Source organism: Callorhinus ursinus, unplaced genomic scaffold (genome assembly GCF_003265705.2).
Source record: "Callorhinus ursinus isolate GAN/ISIS: 27379988/994484 unplaced genomic scaffold, GSC_fseal_2.0 scaffold21, whole genome shotgun sequence".
Taxonomy (NCBI): Eukaryota; Metazoa; Chordata; class Mammalia; order Carnivora; family Otariidae; genus Callorhinus; species Callorhinus ursinus.
The window spans coordinates 14,669,625-14,690,644 of record NW_027397083.1 but is presented as its reverse complement, the minus strand read 5'-3'; the positions used below and the strand labels follow the sequence as shown (position 1 = coordinate 14,690,644).

Below are 21,020 nucleotides of genomic sequence, written 5' to 3'. Positions count from 1 at the left end.
CCGGGAGGTGAGGCGAACGAGGTTGGAGGCGGGACTAAGGAGGGCCTCTCGCTTCGGAGACTCACAGGCACCGCCGGAGTCCGGAGGCGTGGCCAACATGACAAGGGGCGGGGCCTGGGAGGGTCTTGACTGGGCGATCAGGCTGTGCTGCGGGCAGCCCGTGACAAGGCCGGGAAGATGGCGGCCTCCTGGAGGTTAGGCTGTGATCCTCGGGTGCTGCGCGATCTCTTGGCCTTCGGCCGGTGCCAAAAACTGGGGCTGGTGAAGGGCGCTTCCGGGTGGTCTGTCGGCCGCGGAGTTAGTTGGAGATGGCTTCACAGCACGCAGCGGCTGCGGGGTGAGTGGTCGGGGTCGCTCAGCTGCTCTGTGGAGCTGAGTAATGGGCCTGGGTCAGGGGCTTTTTGATTCAGGCCCATCTGGGTGTGGAGGTGCTCGGGGCTCCCTCTTCCTGAGGCCTTCTCTTGGGGAGGAGTCCGCCGACTTGGCCTCGTGCATGCCGCGAAGGGTTTTCTTGGGAGCTGGAAGAACTTGACTCCGTTCCTGGGCCCTTGCTATGGCTTCTCTGTGACCTTGTCTCGGAATTTGGGCTATTTGTGACGCGCGGAGACAGGTCCTAAACGCTTTTCCTTCAGGCCACTTCCCAGTTATATCTCAGGTCCCCCTAGAGCTGTCAAGCTGCCCAAGGTTGCTGAAATTCAAAAGCCACTGGTAGCAGTTCGTATTCGTTCTCTTGGCCCATCTCTATGGGGAGATTTTTCTTCCAGGCCTCTCGGGTTGCCCCGCGCGACGACTCGCAAAAGACTTAATTTATAAATGCCTACGGCATCACAGACATAGGTCCAGAAGAATATTTTAAGCAAAATATGCGCTTAAAAGAGTGGCAATTTAGGAGGGGAATCATACCAAGAAGTTATATAAAATTGGCATTAAGTAACAATATTAATACTCTTTTAGTATTTAACAGGATGCAATATAGTATGCCGGGCATTATTTTTCTTTACATGAGGGTGGGGGGATATGGCTAACATTTTGTATGTGTGATGTGTTACCTGCCAATCATCCTGGCACTCCACAGTATGAATTTTAATATAAAAAATTAGGTGCAGTAGCACTGTTTAAATATTCTGAGCTACCTGAGGCTCAGAAAAAAAATGTTACAAAGAGTCACACGGTAAGATGAGTGCACTGGTTTTAAGATTTGGTAATGAGAAGAACAATTTATTTCAGTTTCTTCAGCTTGATATTTAATAAAATACGTGTTGGAGTAGTAGTATAGTTCTTTAACTCTTTATAGAATTCCCTGTTTTCCCTTTCCCCGTCTTGTTCAATACTGAACTTTTCCTATAGCTCCCAGATATTCCACCTGGGGTGGAGCTCAGCCATCTTCATTTTACAAACAACCTTTGGTGGATTTTGATGTTTTGTGTTGGTGTTTGATGGGCTACACTTTGAGACTCATTACCTTAGAAAATCATGAAACAGTACAAGCTCAGTGTTGGAAATAATTTAGGAGGAGTGTTCTTTTTTTCTTCCTCAAATTTTTATTTAAATTCTAGCTAGTTAACACATAGTGTAATATTGGTTTCAGGAGTAGAATTTAGTGATTCATCCCTTACATATAACACGCAGTGCTCACCATAACAAGTGTCCTTAACACCCATCACCCATTTAGCCCATCCCTCACCCATCTCCCTCCATCAACCCTGAGTTTGTTTGCTATAGGTAAGAGTCTATATGGTTTGTTTCCATCTTTTTTTTTTCTTCCCATATGTTCGTCTGTTTTGATTCTTAAATTCCACATATGAGTGAAATCATATGGTATTTATCTTTCTCTGATTTATTTCATTTAGCATAATACACACTAGCTCCATCCACATTGTTGCAAATGGCAAGATTTCTTTCTTGTAATATTCTATTGTGTATATATACCACATCTTCTTTATCCATCCATCAGTCAGTGGACATTTGGGCTCTTTCCATATTTTGGCTATTGTTGATACTGCTGCTATAAACATCAGTATGCATGTGCCCCTTAGAATTTGTATTTTTGTATCCTTTGGGTAAGTACATAGTAGTGCAATTGCTGGGTCATTGGGTAGTTCTGTTTTTAACTTATTGAGAAACCTCCATACTGTTTTCCAGAGTGTCTGCACCAGTTTGCATTAGGAAGAGTGTTCTTAACCTTGTTTGTAAAACAGATTCTTTAGAGAATCTTTGAATGCTTAGTCCCTCTCCACAGAAAAAGGGACAGACAAAAAAGTACCTGCAGTTTCAGGGGTTTTCTTTTTTCTTTTTTGCCTCTTACTATTCTATATTTATTTTTTTAAATGTTTAACATACAATGTATTATTGGTTTCAGAGGTACAGACCTGTGATTCATCAGTCTTTTTTTTTTTTTAAGATTTTATTTATTTATTTGACAGAGAGACACAGCAAGAGAGAGAGCACAAGCAGGGGAAGTGGGAGAGGGAGAAGCAGGCTTCCTGCGGAGCAGGGAGCCCAATGCGGGGCTCGATCCCAGGACCCTGGGATCATGACCTGAGCTGAAGGCAGACACTTAACGACTGAGCCGCCCAGGTGCCCATCAGTCTTAATATAATACCCAGTGCTCAATTTGTTTCCTGTGATTAAGGGCCTCTTATGATTTTGTTTCCCCCTCTGATTTCGTCTTGTTTCATTTTTTCCTTTCTTCCCCTATGATCCTCTGTTTTATTCTTAAATTCTACATTATCAGTGAGATCAGATGATAATTGTCTTTCTCTGATTGACTTATTTTGCTTAGCATAATACTGTCTAGTTCCATCCACGTCATTGCAAATGGCAAGATTTCGGGGGGGTTTTGGTGGCTGCGAAATATTCCATTGTATATATATACCACATTTTCTTTATCCATCCATCAGTCAGTGGACATTTGGGCTCTTTCCGTATTTTGGCTATTGTTGATACCGCTGCTATAAACATCAGTATGCACGTGCCGCTTAGAATTTGTATTTTTGTATCCTTTGGGTAAGTACATAGTAGTGCAATTGCTGGGTCATAGGGTAGCTCTGTTTTCAACTTTTTGAGAAACCTTCATACTGTTTTCCAGAGTGGCTGCACCAGCTTGCATTCCTACCAGCAGTGTAGGAGGGTTCCCCTTTCTCTGCATCCTGGCCAGCATCTGTTGTTTCCTGACTTGTTAATTTTAGCCATTCTGACTGGTGTGAGGTGGTATCTCGTTGTGGTTTTGATTTGTATTTCCCTGATGCTAAGTGTTGTGGAGCACTTTTTCATGTGTATGTTGGCCATTTGGATGTCTTTGCAGAAATGTCTGTTCGTGTGTTCTGCCCATTTCTTGACTGGATTATTTGTTCTTTGGGTGTTGAGTTTGATTAAGTTCTTTATAGATTTTGGATACTAGCCCTTTATCTGATATGTCATTTGCAAATATCTTCTCTCAGGGGTTTTCTTTAGACGCAGTTTAAGGACTCCTGCCTCTGGAAACTCACTTAGGCAATCCTTATCTGAAGCATCATGACGTTTTACTTACCCCCCTGCACACCGTGAGCAACATGTCTAACTCAGCCTGAACGTCGTCTGTAAGAGAGAGAACACTATATCCTAAGGAAGCTGTCTTAGTTTCCTAGTTCCTCCTCCTTTCATGTATAAGGATCTTGGTGATTACATTGGTCTCACCAGGATTCTTTCCCCATCTCAAGGCCTGCTCTTTAGCAACCTTATTCCCTCCTTCAACCTTAATTCCCCCTTGCCATGTAACATAACATATTCACAGGTTCTGGGTGTTGGGATGTGGGACATCTTGGGGGGTGGTAGGGAGGGAGGCAAGGGTATTATTCTGCCTACCCCAGTAGCTGACTGTGTTGTTGGGTAGCTTTAAATGATTTGGAAATTTGGGGGGTTTTTTTTCCCCCCTAATGCTGAGCTAAAATTTGTCTCCTGACTTTTCTCATACAGGTTTTTGTTTTGCCATGGTGAATGCACGTGGCAGTCCTTGAACTATTTGTTTTACAAAGCATGAATTACAGGGTGTTGGCTTATTTTTCACTGAGCTTGGTAGAAATTTGCAACTATTTAGTAATCTATAGACTATATGAATTAAGTACACTTACTGAATAATTTCCACATTCATACATCCATCCAGGATCTTAAAGTCTGTCCATGGGAGTCACACTTGGAGTTTTGGTTTCCTTAAATGGTCTTTGTTGGCAGCATTTTTATGAGTAATGACCTATACCCCGTGCTTAGCACTGTCTATGAATTAGGAAGTGGACCCTCATCAGCCATCACGCCACATCTGCCAGCATCATGATCTTGCACTTCCCAGCCTCCAGGACTGTGAGAAATAAATGTTGTTTATAAGCCACCAGGCCCAGGTATTTTGTTATAGCAGTCTGAAGGGACTAAGACGCTGAGCAATGGGGTCCCTTACTCAGAGCACATGTACACAAGAAAGGCATACAATTTAACAAAATTTGGTCTCTTCCAACAAGAAAGAAGTTGGGGGAGCGGGTTTGAGTATAACAGGTAGCACTGATCGCTTACTATGTACCATGCACCCTTCTCAGCACTTTACACGACTTAACTCATTTAGTCCTCATAGTGGATAATGCTGTGCTCTGGGGATAGAACAATTTCAGGCCAGCTCTGCCTGACAACAAAAGCCTGTTTCCTTAACTACAGTCCACCTCAGTGTCTGCGGTTGCTTGGCCTTAGCCATCAGCAGAACAGTGCCAGCATGCTGAAGCTTTGTTCACCATGTCTATATTGTGTGTGAACACCTCTGCTTTTTTTTTTAATAAAGTGAGACATATTTTACTAATAGCTACATCGTGAAATCGTATTTCAGCAGTAGTCTTGGTAATCGTAACAGTTTAACAGTTACAAGTCTAGACTGTGTATAAAAGGTGGCTGAACCATTTAAGAGAGTTAAAGTGTAACCATTTAAGGGAGTTAGAGTGTATGTTAATGTCCTCCCATCTGTAAGTTTCTAATTGATAATTGAAACACAGTTGACCCTTGAACAACATGGGGATTAGAGGCATTGACCCCCCAACGCAGTTGAAAATCTGTGTATAGTGAACTTAAGTCCTAATAGCCCACTGTTGACCAGAAGCCTTACTGATAACATAAACAGTGGATGAACACATATTTTGTGTGTTATATGTATCATATACTGTATTCTTATATACATAAATTTTTCTTAAATGTTTTGGTATTTCTAGGCTACATGGTTCATCTGTGAGTTTTTTCAAATTGTTGCAGATCTCCAAAAAATTTCCGAATGTATTTATTTTTTAAAAACCTGAGTATAACTGGGCCTGCAGAGTTCAAACTCATGTTGTTCAAGGGTCACCTGTACTCTTAAGTGTGACTTGTTGTCTTGAGCTTCATTTCATTTGCCTTTTACAGCAAAATGCGTAAATCCCCAAACTTATGCATGTGTTCATTTTTTTGCTAGACTCTTGAGTGGTGATTTCTTTTTGTCCTGTTCCAAGATTGCAAAATAAATGGATTCAAGTAGAATTTTAATTTTATAATTTAATCGCAAGAAGACCAGTATTGCAAGCTGAAACCTCTTGTGTAGTGTTTGGTTACTCCTACTCAGAGGAAGTAGTTCTGCAGCCACAGACTGACTACCTAAAGTTCTCGCCAGCTTCCTTACAGATGCACCATTGGATACTACGTGTACGAAAGAATCAGCGAACCCTTAAACAAAATGGAGGCAATGGTGATTTTATTTTGTTTTTGTACTTGGTAGGCAGTACATTTACTGTAGCTAATGATCTACTCAATACTTTGCTGCAATCAGGGACTTTCTTGTATTACATGAAAAATTTTAGGGGAGAATTAAGGTTGACATATTTATAATTCAGGAGAGCTTCCTTGGGAATCTACTAGTGCTGGTTTTTAGGGGGGCACAAATTTATTTGAAAGCTGATAAAAGTTCTACCACTTTTCAAGATAAATGTGTACATGCAAAATTTTCTGTGTGGTTCCAGGAAACTCGTAGATCTCCCTGTAATTTATCTATAAACACTGCCTAGTCTCCAGCCTATTTCCATAAACATTTCTATCATTTCCTGTAGAAAAAGGTGCCACTTTGCAAGGATATTTACCATATCTGAGAACAAGAAATGTATGTTTTTTTATAGGGGTTCCTATTATAAACAAATGGCTAGAGAATACATTTAAATAAAGCCTGTAATTTAGAAATCCTGATTCATACTATTTCTTCAAATGGAGTGACCTTCCTTGTGATTTGAAGTTTTTCTCATTACTTAAGTGCTACCCTCCTAAGTTTTTCTGTAGGGTCCTGGCAGGGAATAGATGGCAGTCTAAAAATGGCAATTTTGAGGAGAGTTTACTAAGTGACTAATTTCTGTGAATTCAGGGTGTAGAGGTGGTATCCTACTAAGGGGCTATTTAGAGCAAGATGCTGTCCCCACTCCTCAGCATGAAGAGGCATGGGAAGGGAGCGGTTGCCAGAGCTAGAAAGGATGGAGCCTGAGGGGAGGACCAGTGGTGGAGATGTAGTCCTTCAGTTAAAGGATCCAACCAACCCCGGGTGACCCCGCAGGGAGGGAGCTGGGGAAATAAATACCCTGACCTTGCTCTCCTTTCTCACTTTGTCTTCTGCTTATGCTGCCCATTGTCTGAACCCAGGCAGAAACCTGAGCACAGAGAAGCCTGTGTTATTTTTTTTTCTTTTTTAGAGATTTTATTTATTTATTTATTTATTTATTTATTTATTTATTTATTTATTTGACAGAGAAAGCGAGAGAGCATAAGAAGGGGGAACAGTAGAGGCAGAGGAAGAAGCAGGCTCCCCGCCAAGCAGGGAGCCCGATGCAGGTTTCGATCCCAGGACCCTGGGATCATGACCTGAGCCGAAGCCAGACGCTTAACCATCTGAGCCACCCAGGCATCCCAGGAAGCCTGTTGTTGAAGCACACACAGTGGTATGGGGAAAGCTGACGAGTAGGTGGATCTAGAAGGGCAAATGGGAGATCTCTCCCCTACCCTCCTGGCTCATGCTTGTCAGTCATTATACTTTTTGTTTCAGGTGAGCACTGAAACAACCAAGTACTGTATTGTTTAAAAATATGGTGGTTCTCATACTACGAGGGGGGAAAAGAGCGAGTATATTATACTTGGAAAAAGCAAGTGTGGTTTCCCTGGATTGTGGCCTAAGGGCCGGGCACAAGGGTAAGCACAGGGTCTATATAACTGACCTGTTGTTTAATGGGATTTTTCTGTAGGCATTTGAACAGCTGAATAGAAATTGAGTCTATATAGTTTATAAGGCTCTTTGGGCACTTTTTATAGGAAGAAAGATTTTCTTTTTGGAACTGTGGCATCTTATTTTGATTTTTGTTATTTCACCTGTACTCATGATTAGAGTCATCCCTGACTCCTTTCATATGGCACATCCAGTCTATCAGAAATTCCTGTTGGCTCTAGCTTTTTTTTTTTTTTTTAAGATTTTATTTATTTATTTGACAGAGAGAGAGACAGCAAGAGAGGGAACACAAGCAGGGGGAGTGGGAGAGGGAGAAGCAGGCTCCCGGCCGAGCTCCCTGCTCGATATGGGGCTTGATCCCAAAGACCTGACCCAAAGACAGACGCTTAATAACTGAGTCACCCAGGTGCCCCAGGTTTTAGCTTTTAAATGTAATCTAACCACTCCTCACCAGCTAGCCTGGTCCAAGCTACCACTACCTCTACTCTAGATATTGCAGGAGTGTCCCAGGACATATCCCTACCATCACCCTTGGCCCAGTACAGTGTTCCCCATACAGCTTTGAGAGCTGCTGCTTTTCTTTTTTCTTTTCTTTTCTTTTTTTACAGTTTTTATTTATTTGACAGCACAAGCAGGGCGAGCTGCAGAGAGAGTGGGAGAAGCAGGCTCCCCACTGAGCATGGAGGACAATGTGGGGCTCAATCCCGGGACCCCAGGATCATGACCTGAGCTGAAGGCATATGTTTAACAGACTGAGCCACCCAGACCCCTCCACCCCTTTTTTTAAAGTAGGCTTCACCCTGGACCTACTCATGACCTGAGAACTCATGACCCTAAGTTCAAAACCTGAGCTGAGATCGAGAGTTGGATGCTTAACCGACTGAGCCATGTACCCCCAGAGTGCTTCTTTTAAATTATAAATCACATTGTATCAGTTCTCTGCTGAAAACCTCCAAGATTCTCATTAAACTCAGAATGAGATCTGAAGTCCTGACTGTGATATACAAGGCACCATCTTCCAGAAATGCCTCTCATTTCTCTCTACCACTGCTAGACTGAAGGCCAAACATTTGGAAGATCTGAAGAAAGATCCTAGGTGCCTTTTCAGTCTCTCAAGTCAAATGGTCTAATTGGATAAAGGAGAATAGGTAACATTCATGGGTAGCTTCACTTGGCACTTAAAATCCTATTATTTTAATTTTTCTGCGAAGTTTATAGTTGCGACCGTCTCAAAGCATGTGCAGTTTTTTTTTTCTGTAAATTATAGATTTGTGAACATAAGCCGTTTATGTGGAACTGCAAACAAGTTCAGTTTTTAACTGTGGTTATTTCTCTTGCTCAAAATTTTTTTCACGGTTTTCCATTGCTGTTTAAGTAACATCAAACCCATTAATGAGGTATTAAAGTTACGATAGTACTAGAAGGTAATAGTCCCAACTTTTTTTTAATTTACATGCTCACTTTTCATTTTAATTATATTCTACACTCCTGCCAAACTAAGCTGTAGCTCCTACCTCCTTCTTTGCAAATGATGTTCCCCTCATCTGAAATATCTGCTCATTCCCTCACCTTGTTTTCTTTGCCTAGCACACATTTTTTAAATTAAAAAAAAAATTGTGGTAAAAATACGTAAAATTCACCATTTTAATTATTTTTATGCATTTGGTTCCATGGCATTAAATACATCTACATTGTTGTACAACCATCACCGCCATCTATCTCTAGAACTTTTTCATCATCCCAAACTGAAACCCCGTGTCCCTTAATACATCCCTCCCCCCCCCAGCCCCAGGTGACCACCATTCTACTTTCTGTCACTGAATTTGTCTATTCTGAGTACCTCCCAAAGGCAGAATCCTACAACATTGGTCTTTTTGTGTTTAGCTTATTTAACTTAGCATAAGTTTTGTTGCAGGTATTCGAATTTCATTCCTTTTGAAGGCTGAATCATGTTTCATTGTATGTCTCTACCACATTTTGTTTATCCATTCATCTGTTGTTAGACACTTGGGTTGCTTCCACTTTTTGGCTGTGGCGAATAATGCCGCTATGAACATGGGTGTGCAGGTATCTGTTCAAGCTCCTGCTTTCCATTCTTTAGGGTATATACCCAGACATAGGAGGCTTGGATAAAATGGTAATCGTGTGTTTAATTTTTTGAGGAATCATTGTTTTCCATAGCAGCCTCACCATTTTACTTTCCCACCAACAACACACAAGGATTCCAATTTCTCCACATCTTGCCAACAGTTGTTTTCTGGATTTTTGATAATAGCCATTCTAATGCATATAAAGTGAAGTGATACTAGCACAGATTTTTCTTTTCCTTTCTTGATCAGCTAGAATCTCAGCTCTCATTGCTTTGCAATGTCCTATGACATTTTTATCTGCTACGCTCTAGTACTTATGTATATATATCTTGACTGCCCATTTAAACCATAATCCTTTTGAGGTCAAGATTCTGGTCTTGTATTGGTCTAGGGCGAGGATAACAGGAGCTCTAGAGGCATTTAGTGAGGGCCTAATTGGCTCATTAGCTTTGGTAGAGAATGTTATGACAGCACCACTGAAGATAAAACATTTGCTGATGATTTATTTTAATGAGAGTTTGGTTTTCAAATGTGCACTACAGTTAAAATAGAGATCAAGAATTAGTGTACTGTAGCTGTGAGAACAAGGCCGGATTAGGTAGAGAGAGTAGAAAGGAAACCTTCACCTTGAGGCGGGGATGTGAAAGGAACTGTGTGCGTCCATCTTCCATTACTTGAGGAAGGAGTTGTAAAGCAGGATATTGTGATACATCTAGCCATCTCTGGATGTCTGCAGAGTCCCCCCTCTTAACCATTTCTACACCACCTATCAGTAATAAATAGCTAACATTTTTGAGACTGACTGACTTTTTGCCAGGCTCCACTGTAAAGACTTTGCATGTGTTAACCTTCTTTAATCCTTATAAACTCTGTATTTTACAGAAGAGGCAACTGAGGCACAGAATGGTTGAGTGACTTGTAAGTGGTGGATCTATAATTGGAACCTAGGCAGTTTGGTTCCAGTGCCTGTTCTCTGAATCACCATGGTATGCTGCTGCTTGTTAAGGTTTTTATAAAATTAACTAACCATTTTATTAAATGATAAAATATTTACCGTAACGCAGTAATATATGCATATAGTTAAAATAGTCAAGTAGTACTAACAATAGTACTATTAGGATGCTGTTAGGGTTATAACGATATAGTGGATCCCTCCCTACTTCCCCAGTCTTCTTTCTTATGAGCAGTAAGTGTTGTCTCCTAGCTTTGTTCCAGCATTTGCTCATCTCCCTCTTTTTGTTTTACATGTTATCTGTGGATGAGTGATGGACAGTGCCATCCCTTAGCTTTTCCCTCTCTTGTCCCCACAGTGTAGTTATTTTGCAGGTCGTGGTTAAATCCATATTCAGTATTTACACTCAACAAACGTCATACACAACTTGGGATTGTCATATATTGTCCCAAATAATGATTGTTCACTTTCTTACTTTTTTGCCTTTCCTGACATTGTTGCCTTTTAAATTTTTTCTCTAGTTTCTTTTGTAACTATTGCTGATTCATCCCATACCATCTCATAGCTTCCCAGCACAACTTTCTGTATTGTCAGTCACATCAGATAATCTCAGTTCGTGTATTTTTGCAGTTTCTGTATACCCCCAGATGTGTAAATTGAACCTCCATTCTAAAGGTTTGGAGAACCTCCATTCTAAAGGTCTTTTTACCTTCTCCAGAGAAACAATCTCCAGTGTCCCAGTCTTCTGTTGAATAGGGTGGGTTGTTACCTAGCACTGGACTGTAGGAGGGGATCCCCGTATCTGACTGCATCTCAAATAGCATTCACCCAAACACTCACCCCCACTCCCCAGTTCTAAAGATCCTCAGGACTGCCAGTTCCTGGGCCTTTGGGGAATTCTGTTGTATGAACAGGTGATTAGCCCGGCTTTCCCCGCTGCTGGCTTAGGATTCAGCTTTCTAGAATCTCTTCAGTCAATTATTACTCATCTATTTACTTTTCTACTTCCAAATTTGTGTGCTGTTATTCCTTCCTTTCTCCCTGTCCTTGTGGGTTTGTGTCTAAACATAACAAAAACAAAACTGCTTTTTTTTTCTTTTTTACTTAGTGTTAGATAAGTTTTGGTCAGGGAGTGAAATTGGATAAACTTATGGAGAAAACTACTAACATGTAGATTATAAGAAACAAAAGAAATAAAAAGCACTTATATAATATCACCAACCAGAGACCCACTTTTGCTGTTTTGGAGGATATCCTTCCAGTCCTTGTGTGTGTACAAGGTAGGCAGGTAGGAGGTAGATCATGCTGTAGATAGTGCTTGTGGGCCGTCTCTTACCACGGCAAGACCTGGAAATGCTGTTCTTACCAACTATTATGCATGCATTTTCTGTTGTCCTTTGACATTTTCAGTTTATTCTTACACTGATAGTACACCAAAATCACTGTTTGAATAAAAAAGATGTATAGGATAAACACTCCATTTAAAAAAAAAATTTGCTTTAGCCGCCTTTATTCAAAGCTCAGTGTTAATACTATTTTGTGCCATGGTGTTGATTTTTAAATTAGCTGTACTTCATTGTGCTTTATTTCATCCAGCCTGCAGATGGCAGAGTTGTTTTATTTTTAATAACAAATATTTTAAAGGTTAATTATATTTAATGAGTTCTTGCATTGGACAGAGAGGTGATTAAATGAACAGCATCTCTCCCTATTAGAGAAGAAGCAAATTAATGTGAAGAACAGGGAGGCACACTAAGAAGGTATTGGGTAATTCTTCACTTGGTCTATCTTCATGATTTTTTATGTATTTGGATAATAGTCATATAAATGGATGAGAGCCTGATGCTCAAGCGATATCATATATAAACTGCTGAATTTCCTTAATTTCTTTAGTCACAGTAATGGAACTTAGATCTGCTTCGTATTAACCACAGAGCAATTCTGCTTTTATATTTTAGTAGTTTGCTTACATATATATATATTTTTTAATCCGGAGATCTTTTAGAATTGATGTATAGAACATCAATTTAAAGGTTTGATATAATCGATTTTACTGAAGTATGAGTGTTTTATTCTTAGGGTAAAAGTTCTTTAGGGAACAAGTAGTAAGTAGAATTAGATTAGTATACCATATTGGAAGTTGAAGACAGAATTATTCTGCAGAAAGATTAGAAGAGCAGATTTGAAGAAATTGTAGGAGTTGCTTAGAGAAACTTGTGAAATTCAGTGATTGGTGGATTCCTTGTGTGCTTCATGGGACAAGCAAAGCAGCAATACACTAAGCAAAAAATTTTAATTTATTGTGTCATTCTGTCAAAGAAAAAAAAATCAGGACAGTTCTGATTTTTGGGACTCTACTTTTAAAAATCATTGTTTTAAATATAAACTGGAAATACACATTGCCATAGTCATCTTAAAAATTTTATATATGTTTTTAACTACAGAAGGACAGACTTTATAAGCCATTAGCTATAAGTTGTTAGCTTGCTAGAAAAGAATAAAAGGCTAACGTTAAAATAACTACCAAAGAGTTAAACTCTAACTAAAATTTGGGTGTATTTTTGGGTATTAATTGAAATAACTGGTATGACTGTGGAGAATAAAACACATTTCCTTTATTCTTTTTTTTTTTAAGATTTTATTTATTTAGAGAGAGAGAATGAGAGAGCATGAGATGGGGGAGGGTCAGAGGGAGAAGCAGACTCCCTGCTGAGCAGGGAGCCCAATGCGGGGCTGGATCCTGGGACTCCAGGATCATGACCTGAGCTGAAGGCAGTTGCTTAACCACCTGAGCCACCCAGGAGCCCACTTTGCCTTTATTCTTACTCATAGTTGTGCCCAGTTATTAGTAGGAAATATAATCGGTGCTCATTTCAAGGCCTCCTCAACTTGACAGAAAAGGTAGGACAAGACGTACTGCTTACTGGAATGGAAAGAGAAGCTATATTTAATTTCTATAATAAAATTAAAAATACTAAGTATAAGCCAAAATTCCAAGAAGTCTAGAAAAAAGCCCATACTATCTGAATAGAATTGACAACAGCCATAAAGGGCAGATATGAATAATGTGCAGCCTGTCATTCAAAGCTGATATGATTGCATATTTACTTTCCCACTGGAAAAATACATTTGGAAAAGATACGTATAATGTTCCAGTCAAAAGAGACTATACTAGAGTGAAATATGTACCATTATTAGTAAATTAATGTTTATGTTTTGAAGTTATTTTCTAGCATGAGAATCCAAGGGTAGATTGGCTAGATTAATCAGAAAATGCATTGCACATTTTACTTTCTATAGTAAGCTAGTGTAATCAATCAAGAGATAGTACCAAATAAGAGAGATGTCCAAAATGTCTTTCTTTGGTTTTTGTCACCTTCATTTCAGAGTACAGATGGTGATCTATTACAGAATTTTTATATTTTATTGTCATTATTCAGAGAAGCGGTTTCAGTTCATCCTTGAAGGGTAGCTGTGTGAGGAATGATTATGTTCTTTTTATTTTTAAAATATGAAAATTTTTGAGTTCTTGATGTGGTAATTTGGAAAATAATACTTAATAAATACAAAAGCTTCATAATATAGTCGTTAATGTCAGGAATAATGGAAATGTGAAGGTCTCATAGGTGAGAGATTATAATAAGAGATAGAATCATAAAATAAATATGAATTGTATCTTGGCAACTGGAACCAAGGTATAAAAATACTGAAGCGAGATTTGTTTTGGAAGACTTGATTTAGTGTTTGTCATAAATTGGAATCTGGACACAGAATCATTGAAGTCCATTTATTTTGTTGCTTTGAAGTGGAACTCTATTTGACATGAATTTCATATGTATGTGATTATGAAATATTCTATCTCATAACACCAGCCTTGAACTTTTTAATGGAAGCAATATATTCAGCTTTTTTTTGAAGCTGTGTTTTTCAAGAAGAGGCTGACCTCTTACCATGGTGCTATTAGAAGGTAAATTTTTTATTTGCTTTTTTTTTTAAATCCCATTTGTCACTGTGAGCTTAAAAAAATTAAATGCGGAGGCTTGGACTTGCTAAACATTTTGAAGGCAAATGTTTTTGCTTGTTCTACGTCAAGCCATGAGAAAATGAAAGCGGCACATGCAACATAATGTAAGGGATAAGAAAGCTCATTTTATGGTTTTTAAATGGGGTTAGTTTATCAGACTTTGAGCACTTTTCATGAATTCTTGCAATAAGCATAGGCTTGTTACAGTTTGGATTTGGAGATGTATCACTAATGTTAAGTTTGCCTGTGTGTGTTGTGTTTTCCCTAAATGTACGTACTGGAATTCTATCAGAGTGGTGGGGGGTGGGAGGGATGGGGCAGCTGGGTGATAGACATTGGGGAGGGTATGTGGTATGGTGAGCGCTGTGAATTGTGCAAGACTGTTGAATCACAGATCTGTACCCCTGAAACAAATAATACATTATATGTTTAAAAAAAAAAAGCAGGAAGGGAAGAACAAGGGGGGGGGGGGAAATCGGAGGGGGAGATGAACCATGAGAGACTATGGACTCTGAAAAACAAACTGAGGGTTCTAGAAGGGAGGGGGGTGGGAGGATGGGTTAGCCTGGTGATGGGTAGGGCACATTCTGCATGGAGCACTGGTGTTATATGCAAATAATGAATCATGGAACACTACATCAAAAACTAATGATGTAATATATGGTGATTAACATAACATCGTAAAAAAAGGAAAAAATAAATCTAGATAAACTATGAAAAAAAAAGAATCTCGTACTCTGGTGTTGTATAGATGGCACTGCACTGAGGTCCTGCATAGTAGTTTGCATTCTTTTCTACCCATTCAGTATCTTAATGTGCCTATTTTAGTCCATGAGGACTTATTTTACTAAAGAAAAAAATGCGAAGATGTTTTTAAGCCATATTACAGTTATGGTTTGAAATTCAACTAGACGTAGCTGGGACATTAAATGAAACTGTTGAGGTCATTACACAACACATGAATAATCTGAGGAGAGAGTTTTTGAGAGACATAATGCCCAGGAGTTGATGGCCCGTGTTTACCGGTCTCTTCTGTGCTGTGTTTTAACAAAAAATCAGGTGTTAATAATAAATACATGGCTTATTAATGAGACATTAATTATTAATAAATAAACACGCATTTATCAGGAGTTAGGAAAGTCATTGTGGCTATTTTTCCTCCCTTATTTTCAAGATATCATGCACTTAATGATTACCTGCTTTCTTCTACATTCAAAATATTGTCAGTAGTAAAAGTGGTTTCTTGATACAGGAATTTTTTTAAGCCCAAGGTAGGGAAAGGACTTATTTGGAAATTTGACTGAAGATATGTTCACATGGATTTGAGATGTCTGATTTGCCGTGTTTGAATTTCTCAGTGAGTAGGCTATAAATTTCTGGGTGAGTAGGCTGTGAATAACCAGTGATTAATTGATGATCCATATTTGTAAGGATGAGAAGTAGGGCAGTGTAGTAGAGTATAACCTTGAGAGTTAGGCAGGAGGAATTCAGATCTCTTAATCAGTGACTTGTAGTTGTCTCATTGATGAAATGGATGTGTTGACTTAGAGTTTGGTTTGGGCTCCACCATTGTTGGGGTATTAGGAGTGAAAATTCTACTTTTCTGTCCTTAGAGTTTGGTGCCCATTGAGAGAGAGGCAAAAAAGTCAGATGGGGATCAAAGTAACAGTTTCAATGTGGTGGTTTTGTTGGATTAGAGGATGTGACTTAGATCTGTAGCATTCTACGGTTGGGCTTCCCAGCATAACCCCATATTTAGACTTTGGGCTTTTGTTTGAGGAGAATTCATGTATATAAAGCAAACACGCATCCCCTAATTGTTTCCTCATGCCCAGTGGGCCCTGATGGCAGGAACAGAGGTAGGCCTGCTATCTATCTGCCTTTGAAAGGCAGATCCACTTAGGACTTGGCACAAGAAAGAGCTGAAAGGAAAATGCAAGTTCCTTAAGGCAGGCAATTCTTTTTTTTTTTTTTTAAGATTTTATTTATTTACTTGAGAGAGAATAAGAGAGCACGCTAGAGAGAGAGAGGGAGGGGGCGCCCGCACGAGTGGGGGGGGAGGGGTAGAGGCAGAGGAGGGACAGAGGCAGAGGGAGAAGCGGACTCCCTGCTGAGCCAGGATTTCCCAGGACCCTGGGATCTTGTCCTGAGCTGAAGGCAGACACTTAACCGACTGAGCCACCCAGGCGCCTGGAGGCAGGCAGTTTTTGGTGTTTTTTTTTGAGATTTTATTTATTTATCTGTCAGAGAGAGCACAAGCAGGGGGAGCAGCAGGCAGAGGAAGAAACAGGCTTCCCGCTGAGCAAGGAGCCTGATGCAGGACTAGATCCCTGGACCCTGGGATCATGACCTGGGCCGAAGGCAGATACTTAACAACCCAGGCGCCCCAGAGGCAGGCAATTCTTAAAAGAGAGAATGAGGAAGAGGCTGAGGCAGGTATGTATCCTTGGTGGAGAGAAGACAGAAGCTTCTCTCCAAATGCTTTGGAGATGGAATTCCTTTATCATGAAGCTGTAAGTGGAGAGAAGACAGAAGCTTCTCTCCAAATGCTTTGGAGATGGAATTCTTTTACCATGAAGCTGTAGGAACTCTCTGCTTGAAGTCACAGTAAATTAGTTGTTTCTCAAAGAAAATATTTAACCTCCTTTAACATTAGTGTTCACTTCCCTTGCTTTTAACCCTAAAACGTCAGTGGAAAAAAAGAAACCCTATCCTGTGCTCTTCCACATTTGAAATATATTAGATGTGCTTTGTAGTGTTTTGCTTTTTTGGGTCAGAGAGTTGAATAATCTGAGGAGAGAATGGGTTCTGTGGAAGGTTTCAGGGAATGTAATTTCTTACTATGGCTACTGCTAGGAGCTGGTATATGCTATTAACTGCTTTATTAGTATAAACTTTATATGAATTTAATATACAGCTGTGTCCTCTTTGAGTGTGGTCCTGGACACTGGGCGACTATTGGCAAAGCACATCTGGACAAATATAGAGAGTGTGGCCTTTTTTGATATCCAGGGAGAAAGTAGTTGTGTTTCGCTGAGGGGTCACCCTGGTTTGAGTCTACCTTTTTGGATCCCTATTTGAAATGTTGTATGGAACACAATCTGAGATTAATTTAACCATGCAGTTTCATTTGCCCCGTCCTCTTTGACCAGGCGAATCTTTCTCTTTCACAACTACCAGCAAGAACCTTTGGTTTTTGAATAGTGTAATAGTATAGAGGAAAATAAAAAATACAATCAATTTCTTAAAGTCTAATCTTGATTACTTTGTTGTAGGTTATCAGAATCCTAGTTTTTTTTTCTCTTTTTTTCTTATTTGTCTTTTCCTTTGGTCATTTTACTTGTAAATATTTTTTTGCAGTGACAAACGTGAAGAAGGAGGTGAAACATAAATCAGGTTTTTCTTTTTTTTTTAATCTTGCAAGCATCTGGCTTGAAAATACACATGACTGGGGAACTATGGAAAAGGAATTGAAAGTATTCCAAAAAGAGTTTTATTTTTTAAAAAATGACAATTTTATGTTTTCATATTGTTTACTGGACACTTAGTTTGACCGCTTGGGAGTCTTTTAGATTTTGGAATATTTTCTTTCCCAAATTGAATTTGATTTTAACGTATTTTAACTTTTTATTGATGCCTCGTGAGCTGCTTTTTCTTTTTTTTTTTTTTTTTGTGGCTGATCTTTCCTTTTTCATTTTCAGCTGATCCCATTAAGATACTGATGCCATCACTGTCTCCTACGATGGAAGAAGGAAACATTGTGAAATGGCTGAAAAAGGAAGGTGAGCGAGTACACTACTAATGCCTTGTGTTATTTCATTGTTTTGGGGTCTTCCCATCAGCTGCATTACACAGCACGTGAAATAAATCACATCCTTCGCTAGTTAATCTAAGTTTGTTTAAATAAACTTTCCCATGGTAATGTATAATGTAGCAAAGGTTTTCTGGGTTCAGCCTGTATCTTTTCACAAGCAGAGAATGGTAAAATATTTTGAGACTTTTTTTTTTGTTAGTTTTAGTTTTTATACTTAGCTTTTAGTGTCAACATCATAAATTTGCTGATCCCCTTAAGTTAATTTGTGGTTTTATGATGATGCTGTCTGTATGTGTGTGTGTGTGTGTGTGTGTGTGTGTGTGTGTGTGTGTGTTTCCTGAGGCTAAGCAAGTTGATTATAAATTTCATTGGCAAGAACAAATAAGAATAATAGAGAAAACTCTCAAAAGAAGAGCAGAGGAGAAGGATTCTAGCCCTACTAGATAGTGAAATGTATTATTATGCCTCCATAATACAGAAGGACAAAGGAACAATTAATGTGGAGGCATCTGGAGAAGGAGACTTTATATTGCTGGTGGCTGCTTTCTCCCCCCACCCCGCAACAGTAGAGTTGCAGTAGAGTTATCTTCCCCGTGCAGGTATTGACTGGGGATAGCTTCTTTCGGCACTCGATGTAGCCGTCTTTCCCTGTGCTTTACTCATTCTGCAACATGTTGAATTATTGTGGAGGAAAGAGGATGAATCACCAGTCCCTATTAGAGATTACAGAGAAATGGACCAACCAGATGAGTTCCCTGTAGCCATTATTATGCTTCAGCTTGAAAAATGGTGAACCAGGTGTTAAAAACAAAGAGGGGAGCTTATGGATGACATGGCTTGGGATGCCATATCTGATTCCAGAGACTAGCCCTGGCAAGGACTTGTATGTGACTCAGTGGGCACAGATGTCATCCAGGCAAATGCTGGTATTGAGTGGTCCGGTCTAGTGCTTGTAAAATAACACTGAAGAGTTTAGGCAGTGGGCAAGAATTCAGTCTGACACTTATGCTGTGATTCCAGGAGAGAGAGCTATTCATGGCATCACTTTTGCCCGTGATGACAGATGCGGGGGTTGGGAAGAAGGCTACAAGTATTTACTTCTGAACCGTAGCCAAATGAGCTTGAGAGTTTAGGGGAAGCCCTCAGTTCTTTGAGGCAGTCTGAGGTGCTAGGAAAGGCAACAAGATAGATTACAAAATGGACCTCACAGCAGGAACTTGGGACTATGGATTAGACCAATATGGAGGTTAGGAGGTGTGGTACAGTGAGGCTATCCAGATGACCATGACTAGTTACCACATCTGGTTGAAAGCATTCCTTAATTCTGTTCCTCTCTGGGGAATATGTCTTGATCTGTGTCCTTTCCCTTTTATGACTACCATAGTAATTGGAACACACCCAGCAGCACAGTAAGTGGTTGTTAGTAAATATATTGGCAGGGGAAGAGTAAGCCAAAAGCAGGAAATGTGACAGGGATCTGAGAGAGCTTTGCAGATGAGCTACTATTTGACCTGGTCCTTGTAGAATACATGGGTTTTGTTTAAAACAAAAAGAAGTGTGAAAGGGCATCCTGGGTAATGTAAACAATCCAGTAAAATCCTGGAAGTGAGATGTCATTACATATATTTTGGCAATTGTAGGTAGTTTGGGCTGCATTAAGGGCATAGTGTGTGTGAGGTCAGATAGGTTATAGGAAGGATCTTGAATACCAGTCATTAGTTTGTTAGTCTGTAGGGGTCTTTATCCTGAAACCAAGATGTATCAACACTCATGCTTACTTTATAGGAAGTGGTTTCTGTGTGCTTTCTTGATCCTTGTTAGTAGCATTACACTGAATGGAGCAGGCCCTGACAGCAATCTGGTGTCAAGAGCAAACTGTAATAAGTCATTTAAGTAGCCCCCTTTGTCCACTCACATGAAAAGTCAACCCTGAGGACTTTTGGTCACTATGACCATCTAAGCAGTGGGATAAGGCTTCTGCTCACTACTGGATAGAAAATTATAAAGCGAATTTCTTAGTGGTAAGTAGTGCTTAAATACAAGAAAGGGGAATCATCAGATGCTAGCAGCATCTACAGTGGTGAGTAGGAGTTGGAGCCATGTGCCACACGGGGGCCTGAGCTGGAAGAAGAATAAATGAGATTGGGAACAGGTGTTTTTGAGGGGAGGAGGAGGGGAGCAGGGGGGAGGGGAAATCAAGAAGTTAGGTTTAGGCTTTGATGTGGTAAATTTGAGATGCCTATTAGACATTGAAGCCAAGGTGTTGAATAGGCGATTGGTTGTAGGATTTGAAGTTCATGAGTGAAGTCTGACTCGGAGATAGAAATTTGAGAGTCATCAGTATATGGATGGAATTTAATGCTATATGATAACAGGCAAATTCATTTATTTGACTTGAGATCTCTACGGAATAAGAATGCCTACTCCCTTGAAAATTTGCTTTCATAGTCCTGTCCTCATGAGGCTTTGAGGTTCACATCTATAGTACTTGAATTTTCTGGGAACCCACAAGCAGAGGTAAAGTGGTTCTGGGCTGATAATCTTCCTGGCTTACCTGGCAGAAGCCATTATTCTGGAAAAACTCAGCCTCTAGTCCAAGCCATATAAGATTCCCAGATAAAGTCCCACTTATGAAGAGTTCACAGTCTCAAATTTAATAACAAACATGGACATAGTCTTTTAGGAGCAAAGGTTATGAGGCATAACTAGCAGCAGGTCTAGACCTATAAGAACTTCAGTTAATTGGAATTACTAGATACGTAAAACTGTCTGTTTGAAATGACTAAACATGTAAGAGAAGGAATTGAAAATCTGAAAAGAGTCACTCTCCAGAAAGTCTAGGCAGATTTGAAAAATACAAACAGAACTTCTAAGAATGAAATATATTATCTCTAAAATTA

General features: G+C 39.7%; 1 protein-coding gene across 1 annotated transcript in view; it reads left to right on the top strand.

Moving 5' to 3' along the window:
* The first annotated feature begins 13 nt into the window (after nucleotides 1–13).
* Nucleotides 14–21,020, top strand: part of PDHX (pyruvate dehydrogenase complex component X) — a 68,062-nt gene continuing 47,055 nt past the window's right edge. Inside the window, exons 1-2 of the mRNA XM_025878562.2 lie at nucleotides 14–337; nucleotides 18,008–18,088. Of these exons, the coding sequence (XP_025734347.1) occupies nucleotides 178–337; nucleotides 18,008–18,088 (241 nt within the window). The 5' untranslated portion in view covers nucleotides 14–177. The remainder of the gene's footprint in view (nucleotides 338–18,007; nucleotides 18,089–21,020) is intronic.